The 21,434-nt window shown below is 38.8% G+C and overlaps 2 protein-coding genes across 2 annotated transcripts; one reads left to right on the top strand and one right to left on the bottom strand.

Moving 5' to 3' along the window:
• Positions 1 to 2,686: 2,686 nt before the first annotated feature.
• Positions 2,687 to 11,864, bottom strand: LOC121385387 (GTPase IMAP family member 4-like). The gene is made up of 2 exons (XM_041516057.1): positions 11,703 to 11,864; positions 2,687 to 5,213 (listed from the first exon to the last, which is right to left on the bottom strand). The coding sequence occupies exons 1-2, from the start codon at positions 11,710 to 11,712 to the stop codon at positions 3,973 to 3,975; spliced, it is 1,251 nt and encodes a 416-aa protein (XP_041371991.1). The 5' UTR covers positions 11,713 to 11,864; the 3' UTR covers positions 2,687 to 3,972.
• A 1,287-nt stretch (positions 11,865 to 13,151) lies between these two features.
• LOC121388511 lies at positions 13,152 to 20,085 on the top strand. Its single transcript, XM_041519873.1, has 3 exons — positions 13,152 to 13,232; positions 19,030 to 19,539; positions 19,970 to 20,085. Exons 1-3 carry the CDS (start codon positions 13,223 to 13,225, stop codon positions 20,083 to 20,085), a joined length of 636 nt encoding a protein of 211 aa, XP_041375807.1. The 5' UTR covers positions 13,152 to 13,222.
• Positions 20,086 to 21,434: the final 1,349 nt, after the last annotated feature.

Here is a 21,434-nt window from a genome sequence, read left to right as displayed (position 1 = left end):
GTCAATGATATCATACTTTGGACATTATGTTATTGAATTGTCATACTTACAGTAGCACGTACAAATTAATGAAAAGAACTCAAATCAATGCAGTTTACATGTACATGTACATGTAATAGAACAAAATTGTTTATACCAGCAGAAGTGGATTAAATATAGAATTGGAAGTAAAAATCACATATAAATCAAACCTGTTATATAAAATTGTTCATCATTTTTTTTTATTGATGTATGACAGTCACAAATTGTATAAAATTGTGTAGCGTAGCAAAGCGATCTTATAATAAATTTGTGACTCATATATATTGATAAATTCGGGGAAAAAATGACAAACAATTCATATAATTACAAACAGCACAACTTATTTAGTTAAAACTACACATAATTCATCAATCCGTTTCTAACGTTCTTCACATGATCTGCTTTACGTAATGACGTCCCCTTTGACGTAATGACTTCATTTTCTGAGGTGTTTAGTTTAAAATCCTTCACTACGCTACATAATTTTATGCAACTTGTGACAGTTGTACATAGATAAATTAATTTGAAAAATGACAAACAGATTTTATATAATTACAAAGACAGGTGCTTGTGCAGAGGGTGGGTTACGGCAGTCGAACCCTCCCCTTGATCAAGCAAATTTTCTCTTTTTTCAATACTTTTCTGGGGAAGCATGTCTTAACCACTCATAAATCTCGCTAGCCACAACTTAGCCCCTCATCCTCTTCTAAAATGTATGCACAAGCGCCTGGACACACTATATTTTACGTAATGACGTCCCAGCTGGCGTAATGACGTTATTTTCTGAGGTTTATTGAAGAATAACATTCAGTTTTTGTTCAACGTCGTCCAATCAGAAATGAGGGAATCGGAGGGCAGTATACATGTAGGTTTCATCTCCGTACTTCTGTCTGTCTGTTATTAATTAATTGCCTATTTGCCCAACTGGAGGGCAGTATACATGTAGGTTTCATCTCCGTACTTCTGTCTGTCTGTTATTAATTAGTTCTCTACTTGCACAATCGGAAGGCAGTATACATGTAGGTTTCATCTCCGTACTGTCTGTTATTAATTAATTCCCTACTTGCTCAACTGGAGGGCAGTATACATGTAAGTTTCATCTCCGTACTTCTGTCTGTCTGTTATTAATTAGTTCCCTACTTGCACAACCGGAGGGCTGTATACATGTAGGTTTCATCTCCGTACTTCTGTCTGTCTGTTATTAATTAGTTCTCTACTTGCACAACCGGAGGGAAGTATACATGTAGGTTTCATCTCCGTACTTCTGTCTGTCTGTTAGTAATTAGTTCCCTACTTGCCCAACTGGAGGGCAGTATACATGTAGGTTTCATCTCCGTACTTCTGTCTGTCTGTTATTAATTAGTTCCCTACTTGCACAACTGGAGGGGACTATAGGTTTTACCTTTTTTAAAATAAAAATTTGTATCACATCCCAGATAATATTATGCCTATGCTTTGGGGATTATCTAAAGTCTGTGTATTTTAATTTGTTTTAATTTGTCTTTCACTATAGGTACTTGCCATATCGTTGACGTTCTGAATCGCTTTGTCTGGGAACAGTATAACTGATGATGACAAAAAATAAAAATAAAATTAAAATGTGTGAAGATGAGGTATATTCTTGATAAGGAATCAATGTACTGTAACATAACTGTAACCAATGGTACATTGCTGTTGATAAATAAATTATGAAACACAAACTTTTTTGTTTTAATAGATTTGGATTTGTCATCTTCAGTTATTTGGGATACATTCCATCCAATGTTTCATGACTGGAAAAGCTGTGTTGAGAGAGAGAGAGAGAGAGAGAGAGAGAGAGAGAGAGAGAGAGAGAGAGAGAGAGAGAGAGAGAGAGAGAGAGAGAGAGAGAGAGCGAGATACATTATGACACACTGTGAGCAAATCTAATTAAAATTAGCTCCACTGGTTAATTACTATTACCTGTGGATCTAACAGCAACCTTTTGGAGCTCATGTCCAGTTGACAGTTCATTTGACCATTCAAAACCTTACTTGCAAAATCATGCCAGTGATTTGAAAGGAATTTGAAAACATTCGGGATTATGCCGAGGGTATACGAAATTATTCGGGTGAATTACGAAGTATGCCGGAAACTAATTTCAATATAAAATTTTATATAAAATCTCTTTCAAGATGAAAAAAACCCACTGATGGTATAGCCATAAAATCTGTTTATACTAGTGTACAATCCAGAGTTTATTATTGCACTTTCCCCCAGTTTTTAATGTTGAAATATACCAACAAGTTCGCCTATTGCATATAGTCTCGCCTGATATTTTTAGAATTTGTATGCTCCCGAATAACGCTATAAAAGGCGAAGTATAATTTGTCGATATTTAAATTGTTATTTATAGATGAAATGTCACCTAGACAGGGGAGTCCACGCAATGCTGTTAGATCTATCGGTAGACCAGTAGAGCTAAAACATTTTATCAGATTGACTGTGGGCATGATTATAGTATAAAACGAATTAATAGAAATGCATGGTATACCGGCATATCACAATATAAATTGTGAACAATAAGTAACACAATATTTTTCTAGCATACCGATATATTGCACTTATATATTTTGTATGTGTGTTAGTCTCGCGTATTATATTTCGAAACAAACTACCAGTTTAAGAAAAGAAACGATAGCTTCACTTGTTCGGAATGAATCTTTATTGACTGGTGATCATTTTATCAAATTATAGAAAATGTACATAAAATTAGAGAACTTTATAAATTCTAATAATTGAGAATTGGTCTTCGCAATATATCGTGGCACGTATCACAATTCAGGTTCCTGTATCGCAATATATCTCAATACGAAAATTTTGGCAGTACCCATCATTACTAATTAACCAACCAGAAAATGTACATCTACTGCCTTTTAAAATAAATAACTAGTGTCTCATTTAAATGATTTTAACAATCATAATATTATGATTATTACCTTGTCTAGCAAGGAACAGAACATTATATTATTGATTCTATTACTTGTAGGAATTCTTACACAATTGTATTAATAACTTAATAGTACATGAAGTAACAACAGTTATATTATTATCATTATAATTTTATTAGTAATAGTAGTAGTATTTATAATCGTACGATTATTATCATGCCAAATAAAGAACAGAACAGAAATTTATATTATTACCAGGAATTTAAAACGGGTTTTAAAAATCTTTATTGCCCCAGAGTGTTTTAGGGTAATGTTTAAAGTTGGCGAGCCTTAAATCATTACCATGCTGATATTCTAAAACAAGACTCGTAAAGTCCACAAAGCTTAAAGTGAACTTTATTAGTAATTGTAATAGTAGGACAGGTAGTATCAATAGCTGTATTATCATTTTAGTAGTAATATTAATAGCAGTACAGGTAGTAACAACGGCTGTATTATCATTTTAGTAGTAATATTAATAGTTGTTCCAATAGTAACAACACTTGAATTATCATTTTAGTAGTAATATTAATAGTACAGATAGTAACAACAGTTGTATTATCATTTTAGCAGTAATATTAATAGTACAGATAGTAACAACAGTTGTATTATCATTTTAGTAGTAATATTAATAGTGCAGGTAGTAACAACAGTTGTATTATCATTTTAGTAGTAATATTAATAGTACAGGTAGTAACAACAGTTGTATTATCATTTTAGTAGTAATATTAATAGTAGTACAGGTAGTATGAACAGCATTAGTATTTTGTCTTAAAACACATGCAACTACATGTATTTACAGTGCTTAAAAACCTACGTTTAAGAAACGAATAGGCAACATATATTTGTTCCATGGATTTTAAACTTGGTGAATAGTATAGTTACATTGCTTTCAAAGTAGATCACTGGATGAAGCCATTGATTTTAAGCACAATAGCTGGTTATGCAAGTTCTGTAGAAACTGATCATGTTCGTTAAGATTTCAAAAATACAAGCGTCCAAACTACTTCAAATACTTTAAAAATGGTATGTAGGATTTCACACATCCCCATATCGATTTAAGGAATTGTGGAAGCCCGCTTTCTGCTTCATCTCTAGCCTGTTGCCTGGCTGCCTGGACATGTTTCTCCTCCATTCTCTGTAGACACGCTTTGAATTCATCATCCCGTATCTTGCGCGCCTCTTCATCTCTCGCCATCTTCTCAGAAAGTCGGCGAATCTCTTCCTCCAGCTTCAGCTTGCTTTCTTCCTCGAATTTCTTCTTCTTTTCGTCGATGATTCTCTTCATCCTCTCTTCTTCGTCTTGGAGTTTTCGTTTCTCCATTTCTGCCTTCATATCATCGCCTTGCTTCACCAGCATCTCGATGAGCGCCTGCTGTCGTTTCTGCATTTCGAGAGCCTCGTCGTTTTGCCGCAGAACCATTTCCTGCAATTCTCTCTGACTTCCCTTTTCTTTCCTTTGCACCTCAATCTGCAAATAGTCATTCTCCTCTTTCAGGCGTTTCTCCATCTCTTCTCCTTTCATCATGCACCTCCTTTCCACTTCTTCTCTTTCTCTGCGTATTTCTTCCTCTTTCTCTCTCAGTATTTGCTGCTCGCGTTTTTGCATCTCTATCTCTGCTGCGGCGAGCATTTCAGTTGTGTAGTAGGTCCCGTTGTTAATCTTCACGTTGGACTTGATCATGTTTATCAGGTAGTTCACCTGTGATTCTTTCACTTGCTCTGTCGCTCTGTTGTTTATGCCGGCGTACTTCCCATTGCATTCTTGAATCAGCTGTGCCAGATTCTGTGGAGCCGTTGAGATATACTGATCCAAGGTGACCCCATCATTCTCGAGGTCATCCATGCCAGTGAACAGAACAAACAGGTAGCGCAACATCTCTTTGCCGAAGACATCTTTGAAATAATCAACGGTGGCATTTTCTTCTGCAGTAAAGCGCCCGACCTTGAGGACCAGGATGAAGGCGTGGGGTCCTGGTGCAGAGATGGCGATGCATTTCAAGATCTCCCTAGAGACGTCAGCGTCAGAGCGGCCAGTGTCGAAGAGCCCGGGGGTGTCGATGACGTGTAGGTCACAGTCAAACCGAGAGCCGCTACCTTTCTGACACACTGTGGTCACGGATTGTGCGCTGCACTGAGTCGGAAAACATGCCCTGCCAAGGATAGAATTCCCAGTCGTACTCTTACCAGAGCCAGTGATGCCAATCAAAACCATTCGGAGCTCTCTGCTGAGGAAACCATGACCTGAAATGATCCAAATAACTATTCAAAAACATTTTTTAAAACCAGTTACGTAATAACTGTATTACGTGTATTATGGTATCAAGTAAATTCCTGGCAAACTCCACCAAGGCATTGAAAGTAAGATTCGTCTATAACAGTCGTGCAGTTAATTACATGACCTATTTAGATAGGGCCTACTCTGTGTGTAGTATGTCACATATAGAGAATAATACATGACTGGCCGTTAGATACCATTTATCGAGTTGTTTTAAAATGTATCTAATGAGCGTAAGCGAGCGATACGTTTTTAAACGAGTTGTGAGATAAATGGTATTTAACGGACACGAATGTATTATGCTATTTCTTACATATCCTCACAAACCAGGTTTAAACAAATTTTAACATCTTTTCCGACTAAAAGTTATTTACAGCCGTTGCACTTGTAGCGTAAGTCATAGGAGCAGCCAGTCGTATGTCTGAAAATTGCTAACACACGTACGTGTTAAAGCGACATACCCTAGTTTTTAAAAACGCACGTTCGTCTAAGAAGTAATGTTTAATGAGACAAACTAGTTATTTTAGACAGTATTTCCCTGTTTAAAACATCACTGACTTTAGCTTCTCTCTGTACTAACCATATCCAAATGTGTGTTGCAGGTTTGTAGAATAACTAAACTTAGTGTCCATTTTTACGCGCTAAAACTAGGGTATGCGCCTTTAACAAAACATGTGTTATCAAAAATAATGCATGGTGTTCTCACCAACGGGTGTGTAAGAAACTAAATTAACCCAAAGGAGAATAATAATGTGGGTAACCGGACGCGGCAATTGAAATTATTAATTTCTAAAATAATCGCTAGCGTCCGGTTAGGACAAGGTAAACAAGATATCTTAAAATAGGTATGTCCGACTACAGACCACATTGTCCGACTTGCCAGTGAATACGTCCGAGTCACAGTCATATTTTAATGCATCAAAGTTAACAAACGGACATTATTTGTGATCTAAAATGCCGAGTGTGTCAGAATCACGGCCACGTTGCTATAAATACATGTACTACTATTACACCTGTGTATATAGATGATGATGATGATGATAACTAGTTTAACGTGCCCATATATCACTAGGGTTTCGAACACGCCCATCCCGAGTCCGACCTCCGATAAGATCGGTGGCCTGACTCGGGATGGAGGGGGGGGGGGGGGGGGGGGGTGGTGGTGGTAGAAACTGGGCAGAATTTTGAAAATAGCAATTAGTAAAGAAGTTAATAGATAAAAAAATAAAAAGGTTACAAGCCAAAAATAAAAAAGAACTGACTGCTCGGTCGAATATTTATATAATTTGGAGCATTTTAGAAGGACAGTCCAAAATTAAATAAGAGAAAGAAGAGAGGATCGGACTATTTAATAATATTAAAAAAAAAAAAAAGTAATTTCGACATAAAATTTTGAACGCAGATCTAAAAGTTTAAAGTCCGATTGATATGTCCACGCGAGTGACCCCGTTAAGGCCGTTTGGGTGCACAGCATCTACGGGGAGGTGATGTTGTTCCTCTCTTCAAAGTGAGGCACCAGTCTCCTGTAGCTGTGGGTGCTAAGGCAGTGGACCATCTGTGGGTACTGGGCGCCGGTGACGATCTTCATGATTCTGTGGATGGTGTTGTTATCCATGTCATGGCTGAGGAATCCCTGTCGGTAAAGATCATCCCGGCGCGACGTCACTACTATAGCTTCCACTCCCCGTAGTTTGACCGTGTGGATGGCGACCTGGTGGCCATCGGGAAACGTCTTGAAGTTTTCTTCGTAGACCCCGCCTGGCAGTCTGTCGGGGTCCGTGACGTCTCCCACCAAGTACTTAGAGTACTGGCCTTCAATTTTCCGCGCTGCCACACTCCAGTCACCCGAAGAGGAAGTAGAAGGCCGCGTCTTGGCTGGTTGGTCCTCCGGGGGGGGGGGGGGGTGTCACGGCCTTCCTCTTGACAGCCCCAACATCCAGAGTCGCCGTCGCGGAGTCCCCCGTGGGTGAGGGTCTCGACGCAGACGAACGACGAGCGGGAACAGGTGACGCTGATCGCGGTGCACTGGTTGGCTGCTCCACTTCCCGCATCTGAACAGTCGGTCCGGCTGGTTGGCGAGTCGCCTCCCGTCGATCCGTCCGGTTTGGTCGTGGTGGGGGCGGCGACGCAGACGGGACCGCCACTGGCGGTTGAGCCGCCAGCTTTGTCCCCGCCTGAGCCGCCCCTGGCACACGTTTCCTCTTCCTAGTTCCCTTCCTCTTGGCTGTAGCCGTGTCGCCATACACCAAGGTCACGGTTGCCCGTGACCCGGTATACGCGACGCGGTACTCCAACAGCGATCCATAACTAGCGAGCAGTCCCCCCAGGTGGGGGGGGGGGGGGGGGTAAGTTGAGAGCGCATGAAACCACGTCTAACTTCATCGCTGGCCAAACTGAGAGTCTGTGTGTATATAGAGAATACTACATGAGTGGTTGTTAAATACCATTTATGTTACAACGAGTTGTTTTAAAATGTATCTAATGAGCGAAAGCGAGTTGGATACGTTTTTAAACAACAAGTTGTAAGATAAATGGTATTTAACGGACACGATTGCTGCATTCTATTTCTTACATATACAATGTACTGGAAAAAAAAACCTTTTAAAAATAAATTTAAATGCCTTTCCAACTAAAACCTATTTACGGCCCTTGCGTTTATAGTTAACTTATACCTCACGGAGTCATCGATTCGTCCGTTTTTGGGTGGGTTTTTTTTTTTTGGCATTGGGTGGTATGACATTGGTAACCTGGCCATCACCTAGGCCAGGAGCAATCACTGTCAGTCGTATGTTTTTAAAATATTAACACACTTATATGTGTTAACAAGTATGTGTTATCAAAAATAACGAATGATGTTCTCACCAACGGGTGTGTAACAAATAGAGAATACTACATGAGCGGCCGTTAGATCCCGTTTATCTTACAACGAGTTGTTCAAAAACTTATCGAACGAGCGAAGGCGATTTGGATACGTTTTTAAACAACGAGTTTATAAGATAAATGGTATCTAACGGACACGAATGTAGTATTCTATTTCTTACATATCTTCAGAAAACAGTTTTAGAATAAATTTAAACACCCTTTCCAATTAAAACCTATGTACGGCCCTAGCGCAGACAAGTCAATTTCAGGTTAACTTGTACGTCACATCTAGTGATCGATTTCTACCCTGCTTTTCCATTTGATGGTATAATACTGGTGACCTGGTCATCACCTAGGTGCAGCCAGTCGTATGTCTGTAAAATGTTATCGCACGTGTATGTGTTAACAAGTATGTGTTGTAAAAAATAACGAATAATGTTCTCACCAACGGGTATGTAAGAGCAAATCCCCAAATTATGGCAAAAACGATAGAGCTATTCGGGTTAAATGAACTGGTCTGAAACCTTTTCACCCTGTTTTTTCATCATTCTACGCACAATATTAGTTGCAATCTAACATCCAATAGCCGATGATTAATTAATCAATGTGCTGGCGGTGTCGTTAAATGTATTTTTAGTTGCAATCAATGTAAAAATGCGTAGTGATGCGTTTGTATCCCTATATAGGTGTTTGGCAGTAACGCTAATGCGAATAGATATCGTGCTGGAACCTTCAGTGTATTCAAATGGTTGATTGATTGATTTATTGATTGATTTATTGTGAATAAATGATGTTATCCAGATTCCGGCATTTTCATTTAATTCGGGCAAAAATCAGCCTGCCTCCTACAAAATTGGGATCTCATACGCCTGTGGGTTAGCTAGCCATATATGTTCACTTTCATCTAGATGGGGGGGGGGGGGGGGGGGGCGGGACGTAGAACAGTAATAAATGTAAGCTCGGTTTAGGATCGATAACCGTCGGTGGGACTATTGGGCTATTTCTCGTTCCAGCAAGTGCTCAACGACTGTAACAAAGGACGTGGTATCTAGTATCATGTCTGTCAGTTTGTTTGTTTTCTTTAACGACACAACTGGAGCACATTGATTAATTAATCATCGGCTATTGGGTGTCAAACATATGGTTATTCTGACTTGTAGGAATAGCAATAGGAAATGTTTTATTTAACGACACACTCAACACATTTTATTTACGGTTATATGGTGTCAAACATAGTGTTAAGGATCACACAGATATTGAGGGAGGAAACCCGCTGTCGCCACTTCATGGGCTACTCTTTTCGATTAGCAGCAAGGGATCTTTTATATGCACCATTCCATAGACAGGATAGCACATACCACGGCCTTTGATGTACCAGTCATGGTGCACTGGCTGAAGCGAGAAATAGCCCAATGGGCCCACCGACGTGGATCGATCCCAAACCGACTACGCATCAAGCGAGCGCTGTACCACTGGGCTACGTAGTCATCAGAGGAAACCCGCTACATTTTTCCTAACGCAGCAAGGGATCTTTTAGATGTACTTTTCCACAGATAGGAAAGCACATACCACTGTGGTGCACTGGTTGGAACGAGAAAAAACCAATCAGGTGAATGGGTCCACCGAGGTGGTTCGATCCTGCGACGCAAGCACCTCAAATGAGCACTCAACCAACTGAACTAAATCCCGCCCCATGTCTGTGAGATGCAGTAGGCTATATAAAATGTCACTGCTGTTAATCAGAAAGAATAACCCATTGCGTGGCGGACGCGGATTTCCCCTCTCACTATCTGTGTGGTCCATAGTACCGTAATTAAAATGTGTTGAGTGTGTCATTAATAAAACATCCATCAATCTGAATCTGAATATATAAGGACACAAGCTTTAAGTTAGTGTGTGTATGTGTGTTTGTGTGTGTGTGTGTGTGTGTGTGTGTGCGTGTGTGTGTGTGTGTGTTTGTCTGTGTGTGTGTTTGTGTGTGTGTGTGTTTGTGTGTGTGTTTGTCTGTGTGTGTGTGTGTGTGTCTTGTGTCTGTGTATGTGCGTGTTTTGTGTGTGTGTATGTGTGTGTGTGTGTGTGTATTTGTGTTTGTGTGTGTGCGTAAATACATTGTGTAACTAACATTGGTCGTGGATATAAATAGAACTTACGCGTTATTAGGCTATTCATGCAAATTATATGTAAGAAAAATATTTCCGCATGTTATTGTGTGGATTTCACAATAAATAATAGGCTAGGGGATATAATGCTATATAATAAGTAAATAAATAAATGACCACAAAATTATCAATGTGGTAAAGCGCTCGCTTGATGCGCGGTCAGTTTGGGATCGATCCCCGTCGGTGGGTCGGTGGACTATTTCTTGTTCCAGCCAGTGCACCACGACTGGTATATCAAAGGTCGTGATACGTGTTATCCTGTCGGTGGGATGGTACATATAAAACAATTCTTGCTACTAATGGAAACTTGTAAGATTATACGTCAAAATTACCTAATGTTTCACATCCAATGATGATTAATAAATCTATGTGCTATAGTGGTGTCGTTAAAAAACAACAACTTCAACTGGTTTTTTCGTCTGTTTCCGAAAACATCTTTTTAAAGATCTGATTCATCAGTATATTAAAATGTTTTCTTTTGACATGAATGTGCTGGAAATGTTTTATATCAGCCATATATATATATAAAAGAAGAAAAGGCATGTTTTCTTTTATTGATTGATATATTATTATAACTGAAAATGTGGCGAATTTTTAATTTAATGTACATAGGCGTACGGGCTCCCATTTGTGTGTGTGTGTGTGGAGGGGCGAGGGGGGGGGGGGGCAGGCTAGTTTTAGTCACGTGCGCGTATGTTAAAGTACAGTACATGACTACCGTCAGCTGTGCAGCTATCGTTTTGGTCTGCATCAGTGAGTTCATTTACTTTGTGCAGCAACAAAATAGAAAAGGTTGCTTTTCACCGTCTATTTCGTTATACGTTTCGGATGAAAGGACATTCTAATTTAAATGGCATTTCAGAACGTTAACATGGTCTAAGCGATATGTATTCTAGCATAAAATATTCTGACGACAATGTCTTTCATTACAGCCGACATATACATAGCCCAGGTTATTACTTACTTTTTCTTATTTCCGTACTTATTATAGCCAATTAATGTTCAAGAACGCTGTCCTGGGCACTCATCTCAGCTATTTGTCCAGGACAGAGGGTAAGTTGTTAGTGGTTGGTGAGAGAGAAGTCGGTGTAGTGGTCTTACACCTACCCATTGAGTCGTTAAACTCACTCTTGGTGGGAGCCGGTGTCGGGGTGCGAACCTAATACCTAACAGCCTTATGTAGGATGGCGTAACCACTACACTAATATACTAATTTGATATTAGGGTTAGGTATAGGATTAGAACCATTCAAATATCTTCCAAAATTAATTTATAATATATGGGTTTTACTCATTATTTGTTTGTCTCTCTCTCTCTCTCTCTCTCTCTCTCTCTCTCTCTCTCTCTCTCTCTCTCTCTCTCTCTCTCTCTCTCTCTCTCTCTCTCTTTTCTTTGCTTAAGCCTAAGTTCTCTCATACGAAAATGTATTCTTACCTTGAGCCATTTTGTCTTAGTTGTTCATGTAATTGTGAAAATCTCAAACCCTTCACGTTTTGAAACTGCCAATAATCTCTCTCTATGAATATAATGTCAGTTATGCTGGCAACTGTGTAAAATAAATAACAGTATCGAATAGTTTCCTCTTATACGTACCGAAACCGAAACCGAATCCAAATTACTATGCATAAGAAAAATATTTCCTCTTTGTAACATGGATCTGACTTATGAGTCACCCATTTGTTTGGCCTGTCTCTATATCAGGATCAGTCCCACCGGGGGATGGCGGTGAGGTGGGGTTGGGGTGGGGACTCGCCAGAGGTGTTTTGGTAGGACAGAAAATCCCACATGCACGACATACGATGCGTTGCATTTTTTGGTGTTGCTTTGTTTATTGTTCTATGATCGACCCCGGTCGGTGCTATTTCTCGTTCAAGCCAGTTCACCACGACTGGTATATCAAAAGCCGTGGTATGTGCTATCCTGTTTGTGGAATGATGCCTATAAAAGATCCTTTGCTATTAATGGGAAAATGTAGCGGGCTTCCTCTCTAAGACTATATGTCAGAATTACAAACTGCCGATAATTAATAAATCAATGTGATCTTGTGGTGTCGTTAAACAAAATAAATTTTAACTTTGTTTTTATATATATATATGTTCTGTTTTGGTGTATTTCGTTGTTGTTGCTGTTGTTGCTGTTGCTGTTGTTGTTGTTGCTGTTGTTGAGGTGGGCAGAGTACTAGATACTATATAATGTATGACTAGTTAATCTAACTTTTGAGTTACAATATATATATATATATATATATATATATATATATATATATATATATATATATATATATACAATATACACATACAATATATAGATACAATATACACATACAATATATAGATACAATATACACATACAATATATAGCCCCTTTCCTACAAGCCTGGTACTGCCCTAGCGGATACAACATATAGATACAATGTACACATACAATATATAGATACAATATACACATACAACATATAGATACAATATACATATACAATATACACATACAATATATAGATACAATATACATATATAATATATAGATACAATATATACATACAATATATAGATACAATATACACATACAACATATAGATACAATAGACACATACAATATATAGATACAATATACACATACAATATATAGATACAATATACACACAATATATAGATACAATATACACATACAATATATATACAATATACACATACAATATATAGATACAATATACACATACAATATATAGATACAATATACACATACAATATATAGCCCCGGTTCCTACAAGCTTGGTACTGCCCTAGCGGGTACTTTATTTACATGCAACATATAAATACCGTTACAAGGAAGTATTTTAATATCTACATTCAGCTAGTTTCGGTTGCGGGGTACAGGACTGTCGTAGAATCAAAACGTAGGCGATCTACACCAGAATTTGGCTATTTTCAGAATTACAGGAGCAGTAAGACGACATGGATAGAGGTGAGAACAGTTTGTATTCTAATGAGCGGATGTAAGCTGCCGTTATATACACTGAGAAAAAGAAATAAGGGTACACTTGGTAATAGCGACTAAATGTCAGTCAATATTAGCGTCGTAATGTGTACATAAAATACTTAGATACTTAGTTGCTGTTGTTGAGGTGGGCAGAGTACTAGATACTATATAATGTACGACTAGTTAATCTAACGTTTGAGTTATTTTATGCTACCTATAATACTTATGGTGAAATCAGGTCACCATGACATTTTAGGGCATATTGTATACATATACAATATATAGATACAATATATAGCCCCGGTTCCTACAAGCCTAGTAGGGCCCTAGCGGGATACAGTATATAGATAAAATATACAGATACAATATATAACTACACAATCAGAGGCAGATCGGGGGGGGGGGGTGCAGGGTCCCGGCCCCCCTTAAATTTTGCGATAGTTATAATTTTATTATATATTAATTTTCATTTTTTTACGATCTCCCTCCAAACCTCCCCCAAAGTTCCCTTGGCATTCCACCTCATGTCACTGAAACAGCCCCCCCCCCCCCCCCCCCCCAATGGATTTTCTGGATCCGCCACTGAATATATAGATACATTCATAAGGAAGTATTTTAATATCTACATTCAGCTAGTTTCGGTTGTGGGTTAGGCATCCCGGAAACTTTTTATTTTCCCGATTATTTGTTCAATTAGAACATCAGGGTACAGGACTGTCGTAGAATCAAAACGTAGACGATCTACACCAGAATTTGGCTATTTTCAGAATTACAGGAGCAGTAAGACGACATGGATAGAGGCGAGAACAGTTTGTATTCTAATGAGCAGATGTAAGCTGCAGTTTTATATATATATATATATATATATATATATATATATATATATATATATATATATATATATATATATATATATATATATATATAGATGCCCGTGGGAAATAATTTTAAAGGTTGGGTGTGTCTGGAATAAATAGGAATGGTGATTAGCAGTGATATCTTCTGTCTAACGGAAAGTTACGCGCACGTGTGTGTTTGTGTATATATATATATATGTGTGTGTGTGTTTGTGTTTGTGATTATGTGTGTGTCTGTGTGTGTGTGTGTGTTTGTGTGTGTGTGTGTGTGTATGTGTTTGTGTGTGTGTGTTTATGTGTGTGTGTGTGTGTGTGTCTCTCTCTGTATATGTGTGTATGTGTCTGTGTTCATATGTATGTGTGTTTGTCTGTGTGTCTGTGTGTGTGTCTGTACCTGTGTGTGTATGTGTGTGTGTATATGTGTGTATGTGTATGTATGTGTGGGTGTGTCTGTGTATGTGTATGCGTGTGTGTGTGTGCTGTGTGTGTGTGCGTGTGTGTATGTATGTGTATATGTGTGTGTGTATGTGTGTGTACACGCCTGTTTGTGTGTTTATGTGCGTATGTTTGTGTGTATGTGTGTGTGTGTGTATGTACATGCGTATGCGTGTGTATGTATATATGTGTGTGTATGTGCATGTGTATGCGTGTGTGCGTATGTATATATGATTGTGTGTATGTGTGTGTGTATGTGTGTGTATGTGCATGTGTATGCGTGTGTATGTATATATGTTTGTGTGTATGTGTGTATGTGTATGCGTGTATATGTATGTGTGTGTGTGTGTGTATGCGTGTGTATGTGCATGTGTATGCGTGTGTATGTGTATATGTGTGAGTATGCGTGTGTGTATGTGTATATGTATATATTTATACTGTATGTGTGTGTATGTATATATATGTGTGTGTATTGAGTAAAAGCAACCGTGACTCTGATTAGTAATAATACGTGACATTGATTTGTGTGTGGAAATACTGTTATTCATTGCCAGTACCCCCCCCCAACCCCCCCCCAAAAAAAAAAAAAAAGAACCCCACCCAAAACAAAACAAAACAATAACAAAAAAAAACCCAAAACCCCAAACAAACCCCAAAACAACAACAACAAAACAAACAAACAAACAAAAAACCCAACACAAAACAAACAAACAAACAAACCAACAAACAACAAAAACATAAACTTTTATTTAGTATACAGTTGTTATGCAGTGTATACTAGAGGTTGAAATCATTGCAGGCTACCCCCAGAACTGCGATTTGTTTTATAGCAGAAACGAGTGTTGTTGATAAAAACATGAATTGAATCCCTTAAATGGTATGTGACACCCCCACCCACCCATTTCGTTGCAGGTAGATTATGTGTAATGCGCCATATTTTTAATTGGTGTATTGCAGGGGCGTAGGCTAGGGGGGTTCCGCTTTCAGAACTAAAACATACGTATTTATACATATGGAGTCTCTGGTGGTGCAAAAACAAAATAGAAAAAGGTCCACTTGGTTCATATTCGAAGCCCCCCAGGTCCAGACCACGCTACGCCCCTATATTGCCTGGTTGTGTTGAAACCTTGCTTGTATCACGTTCATTAGTAATAGTTAACATTACTGGTAAAGGAAATTGAGTTGGTACTTATTGTAACTGCTGGTTATATTCAGTCTGTGAAACCAGTCATTACGCGTAATGCCTAAACAAATCAGTCATTTCGAGAAGTGCCTGTGACCACCAGGTAATACGCGAAATGACTGAAAATTCCAGGCATTTCACGAAATGACTGAAAATCATGGCCAGCCATTACGCAAAATGACTAAAGTGATTCAAGTGTTATTGTTGATACTTGTATTCAGGCTTTTGGTCTTAAATATTGATAAAATCACATTTTAAGAATAAACAAGGATAAGTATATTGAATATACGATTTAAAATACTATTTAATACTAATTATTTATTATTATACAATAACTTAATATTCACCTTTTGCTATAGTTTCAGATTAAAGAATCTTATAGAAAATATGCTTAATAACACTTGAATATTACTAACAAAAGGTTCTGGTAATTAATGTTTCTCTGGTTTATTCTTAAACAAACAACACAGAATCTGCTATATTACTGATGTCTTATTATCTAGGAGCTTCTTTTCATCTTTTAAAAATATTATATTAATCACTTTTCTAGATGACGATGATTGTGTGTGTGTCTATCAAGATTAGTACTGTTTTAATAATTGTACAGTCTGCCTGTTCTTCCATACAATAGACTTTATACCTAAATATTTAGAGGATAAATATTCCTTGATTATAAATCTATGTATGTCCAAATTATGACTATGTTTGATCAATAACCTTTTAGTGAGAGGATTTTTTTTCAAAGGTCTAATCTTCACATAGAAACTAAATAAAATGTGCATATTGAAGATTTATATGATTTCCATGGATTTTTGCATATTATAGACCGTGTTGAGAACGATATGTACGCAATTTGTGTGAAAGCAGGGATTCTAAAAGGGAGGTTTACACGCAATCAGTTTGATTTGTGCCCCCAGCGTTTACTTACTGATGCTGATGTAAACCGTACAAAGTCAGTGACCTTACACCAAGCTGTTAATCACAAATCCAACTGTGGTGGACAGGTGTAACTGTGCTGGTCCTAAGAGATGCGAGTCCAGTCGATGCAAAATGTTTCAAAACCAAAATTCAATGTTCCAGCCGTTGTCATGGTAGTCTTGTGTGCAAAAACAAGTGACCTTTCTATACCAATATGTTACTTTCATGATTTGACACCGACTACTTGGTAACATTCAACTTCATCTTCATGTACAACTTCTGAAATGATTTGATTCGAGTTTAAATAAAGCGTTACATTAGGACTTGAGTGGTGTGGTATTATAGATAGCACTTTAGTCATTTTGCGTAATGGCTGGCCATGATTTTCAGCCATTTCGCGAAATGCCTGGAATTTTCAGTCATTTCGCGTATTGCCTGGTGGTCACAGGCACTTCTCGAAATGACTGATTTGTTTAGGCATTACGCGTAATGACTGGTTTCATAGATTGACTGTAACATATATATATATATATATATATATATATGTATGTGTGGTGTGTGTGTGTGTGTGTGTGTGAGAGAGAGAGAGAGAGAGAGAGAGAGAGAGAGAGAGAGAGAGAGAGAGAGAGAGAGAGAGAGAGAGAGAGAGAGAGAGAGAGAGAGAGAGAGTGCGTGTGCGTTTGTTATGGAATGCAAGTTCTAATATTTTGATGACATCAAACTCCATTTCCTAGCACCTACAAAGTAAAATAGCAATGATTTAGATTATAATCAAAGTATTGTTCAATATGTAATATTTTCAGTAGGATAAAATATTTTTTAAATGGTACTCAAGTGGGAACAGCCCCAAGTTCAGCCAGCAAACGATTCGCTACTATTTGATAGGTTCCCGACGTGGAAGGACGGAAGGATACGTTTTATTTCATTTTATTTACGGTTATATGGCATTAGACATATGGCTAAGGACCACACAGATATTGAGAGGAATCCCACTGTCGCCACTTCATGGGCTACTCTTTTCGATTAGCAGCAAGGGATCTTTTATATGCACCATCCCACAGACAGGATAGTACATACCACGGGCTTTGTTACACTAGTTGTGGAGCACAGGCTGGAACGAGAAATAGCCTAATGGGTCCACCGACGGGGATCGACCCTGGACCGACCGCGCATCAAGCTATGAAGCGCATAAACCAGTCTAGCGGACGTTTTTCTGCTCAGTCTGGCTGAACGCAGCCCAGGAGATGCATCCACTTCTGGTTCCTAGGTGCCCGAATTAGTTATATTATCTCTGATACGCAGTAGTATTTATATAAATAATAAATAAGTTCACCATAACACACGGAAATATTTTTCTTGTGACGAATAAAGAAAAGGCCTAGTTAGTTATCAGACCTAACTGTGAATAGAGACGCCATTCAGTACCTTATTCTGTTCTTGTTCAGCTATAGCGAGCGAAGCTAACGTTCGCGGACTATTTGACTGATCCTCGATGTGGTCAATTGGTTTATCATGGAGCGAATAAACCAGTCTAGCGAACGTTTTGTTGTTGTTGTTGTTGTTGTTTTTTGGGGGTTTTCTTGCACGGTTGATCCAAAGTGTACAAATATTGGCTGAGGTCAGTCCAGGTTCTGTCGCCAAATCCACGATCACATGCAACGAATTATTTCTAGTTTAAAATATATTAAATGCAAACTTTTGTTTTTCCTGAGTAAATAGTCTCTCTCTGTCTGTGAATTGAACAGAATAATAAGTTAGAAGTTTTGTTTATTTTATTCTATCCAGAAGGGTATGTCAGTGTGAGAATGTGTTGAATGAAAATATGTATTAACATTTTTTGGTGGGGTTTAACAGAATCACTTTTCTCTCTGTTCCCTAAGGTATAATATTCAATGTTGTACCATTACTAACTCTTGTAACTCCAGGTTATAAACTGTAAAAAAACCCAACAAAAAAACACAAAACAAAACACCCAACAAAACAAAACAAAACCCCACCCACACACCCACCCAAAACCCCTATCATTCCTGGGTCATGTAGACCACATGTCCCTGTTTCCCAGTACTAAGGCATTTATTTGTAACCGGCCTCGGTGGTGTCGTGGTTAAGCCATTGGACATGCGGCTGGTAGGTACTGGATTTTCAGCCCGGTACCAGCTCCCACCCAGAGCGAGTTTTAACGACTCAGTGGGTAGGTGTAAGATCACTACACTGACTTCTCGCCGAGATAGCTGAGGTGTGTGCCCAGGACAGCGTGCTTGAACCTTAATTGGATATAAGCACGAAAATCAGTTGAAAAGAAATAAAATGAATAATACAGGGTATCTTGAAAATAATATATATATATATATATCTGAAATCATCTAGGCCTACATGTAATTTCTTTCAGATTGGACCTGCATTTGTTGTACATATGACAAAAACCCTGATGCTGATGATGAATGTTTCATATGCGGCACCGCACGCCAGACGCCGGGTACACCACACCAGAGTCAGATGCAAGGCACGGCACATCAGAGTCAGCTGCAAGGCACGGTACGCCAGAGTCAGCTGCAAAGCACGGTATATCAGAGTCAGCTGCAAGGAAAGGCACACCAGAGTCAGCTGCAAGGCACGGCACATCATAGTCAGCTGCAAGGCACGGTACACCAGAGTCAGCTGCAAGGAAAGGCACACCAGAGTCAGCTGCAAGGCACGGCACACCAGAGTCAGCTGCAAGGCACGGCACACCAGAGTAAGCTGCAAGGCACGGCACACCAGAGCCTGGATTCATCACACCACAGTTGGGGTACATTTTTTAAGAGACATGGTCAGGGCAAACCAGCGTTCAAGCCAGACGAGAACGAACTTCCCTCTCTAACTGTTCGCTGGGGCGCTTTCAAAATGGGCAGTCCTGAAGGTATGTAATAGTTTTTTCCCAATCTAATATCTGCACCTTCTCAACTGAGAATATGGTGATGATGATGTATCAAGTAAAAAACGTCCAGGCGTATTAGGCGGGTTCATACCTTACCACTTTGAAAGCTTATTGCAGCATCTAGTCTGGTGCAATATATCATATTCCTCAGTGGCCGTGATATTATGTACTATCCTGACTCTGGCAAAGTGAATACAGTAAAAGAACCCTTGCTGTTTTTTGGAAGTAGTAGCCTTTGTGAAGACAATGCCCCCGTCCCTTTCTATTGCCCCCCCCCCCCCCTCTCTCTCTCTCTCTCTCTCTCTCTCTCTCTCTCTCTCTCTCTCTCTCTCTCTCTCTCTCTCTCTCTCTCTCTCTCATCATCAGTGTGTACACTTATGTTTCCTGTTTGAACCTTCGGTTTCTCTTTCAGGGATCACTGACACAGATAGCAAGAGCAAATCACCCAACCCGGCTTTGTACAAGACAAGAACATTTCGCCGGGGATCTTTCTGCCAGATGACACCAGGTATAGTAGATTCAAAATAAACAGAAACACCCTGATAATCAAAGGATAACATATGCCAGCATGGGCGGATCCAGGACAGATTTTTAGGGGGGGGGGGGGGGGGGGGGTACAAGGAAAAAGAGGCACATTGGCTCGTTAAAAGGTCATCTAAATAAAAGTTTTAATATTTGCAGTTAATATGAATGCGTTTGTGTATATACCACAGTGTACGAACGGAAGTGTGCACAAATGACTAGTTGCGGTTTTTTGTAACGCTAGCTGCATTAATAAAGATTATTATATGAGCTTTGAGGCCCGTCGGAGCATTTTTGAAAGTTGGGGTGGGCTAATGATCAGGGTCGTTGTTGTGCATGGCACAAGATGGTTAGAGCGGTCCGGGGGCATGCTCCCCCTTGGAAAATTTTAAAAACTAAATAGCTTTAAACGCCTTTTCTTGGCATCTGAATCGCAAAATTAGCCATTTTTAAAAATAATTTTAAAACTATTTTAAGCATTATTTTGCTGCTTTTTGCATAGTATTATAACCCAAGAATGTGTCCCCTCCCCCTCTGGCATCTTGATAGCAAAATTACCCATTTTCAGACAGTGATCACTTCCTCTTTTGGAGTTTTATGACCCAAAAATTATTATTTAGAAGAGATCTCAATCACTAAATCGTGCCCAGGAAAAAGCCACAGAATCAACTTTGCTTTGTATATAAGTATGACTATCATATATTTCATTGTAATTTGACTTACAAAGGAGCACTTGAAATTATAACTTTAAAGGGCATTATTCTAGGGACAGCTCTGTCTAGGTAGAGCAGATATACATAAAAAAACGATACAAAGGGGCATTTGTAAATTATAACTTTAACTGGAACTATTCTAGGTGTCTAGGTAGGGCAGTTATACATCAAAACGATAGAAAGGGGCAGTTGTAAATTATAGCGGTAAAGGGCACTATTCTAGAGACAGCTGTCTAGGTAGGGTAGATATACATAAAAATTACAGAGCCTATTGATCATTAGTAATTTTGAAAATCTATACAATTTCAAAGCAAAAACTATTAGACTAACATTATGAAACTTTGATCACGCAACTTTAAGACGCTCATTACTCGAGTTGGACAATGTGGTGAAGCCCACTAAGACTCAGTAACACACACACATCTACAAGCTTGCGCATACATGCACAACTTAACTTCATGCAGCTAAAATTGCTTACATGCAAAACACTTTTTATAGAAACAAAAAGGGCACTTGAAACTTTTTTATGGAGGGGGGCGGGGAGGTGGACGCATCCCCCTGATCCCCCCTCTGGATCCGCATCTAGCCTGGTTAGCCTAATCTAAACCAAATCTATTTAGCTAGCTAAGAAACTCAAAACCT

This window comes from Gigantopelta aegis, chromosome 2, assembly GCF_016097555.1.
Source record: "Gigantopelta aegis isolate Gae_Host chromosome 2, Gae_host_genome, whole genome shotgun sequence".
Lineage (NCBI taxonomy): Eukaryota > Metazoa > Mollusca > Gastropoda > Neomphalida > Peltospiridae > Gigantopelta > Gigantopelta aegis.
This window is presented reverse-complemented; position numbering and strand designations above follow the sequence as displayed.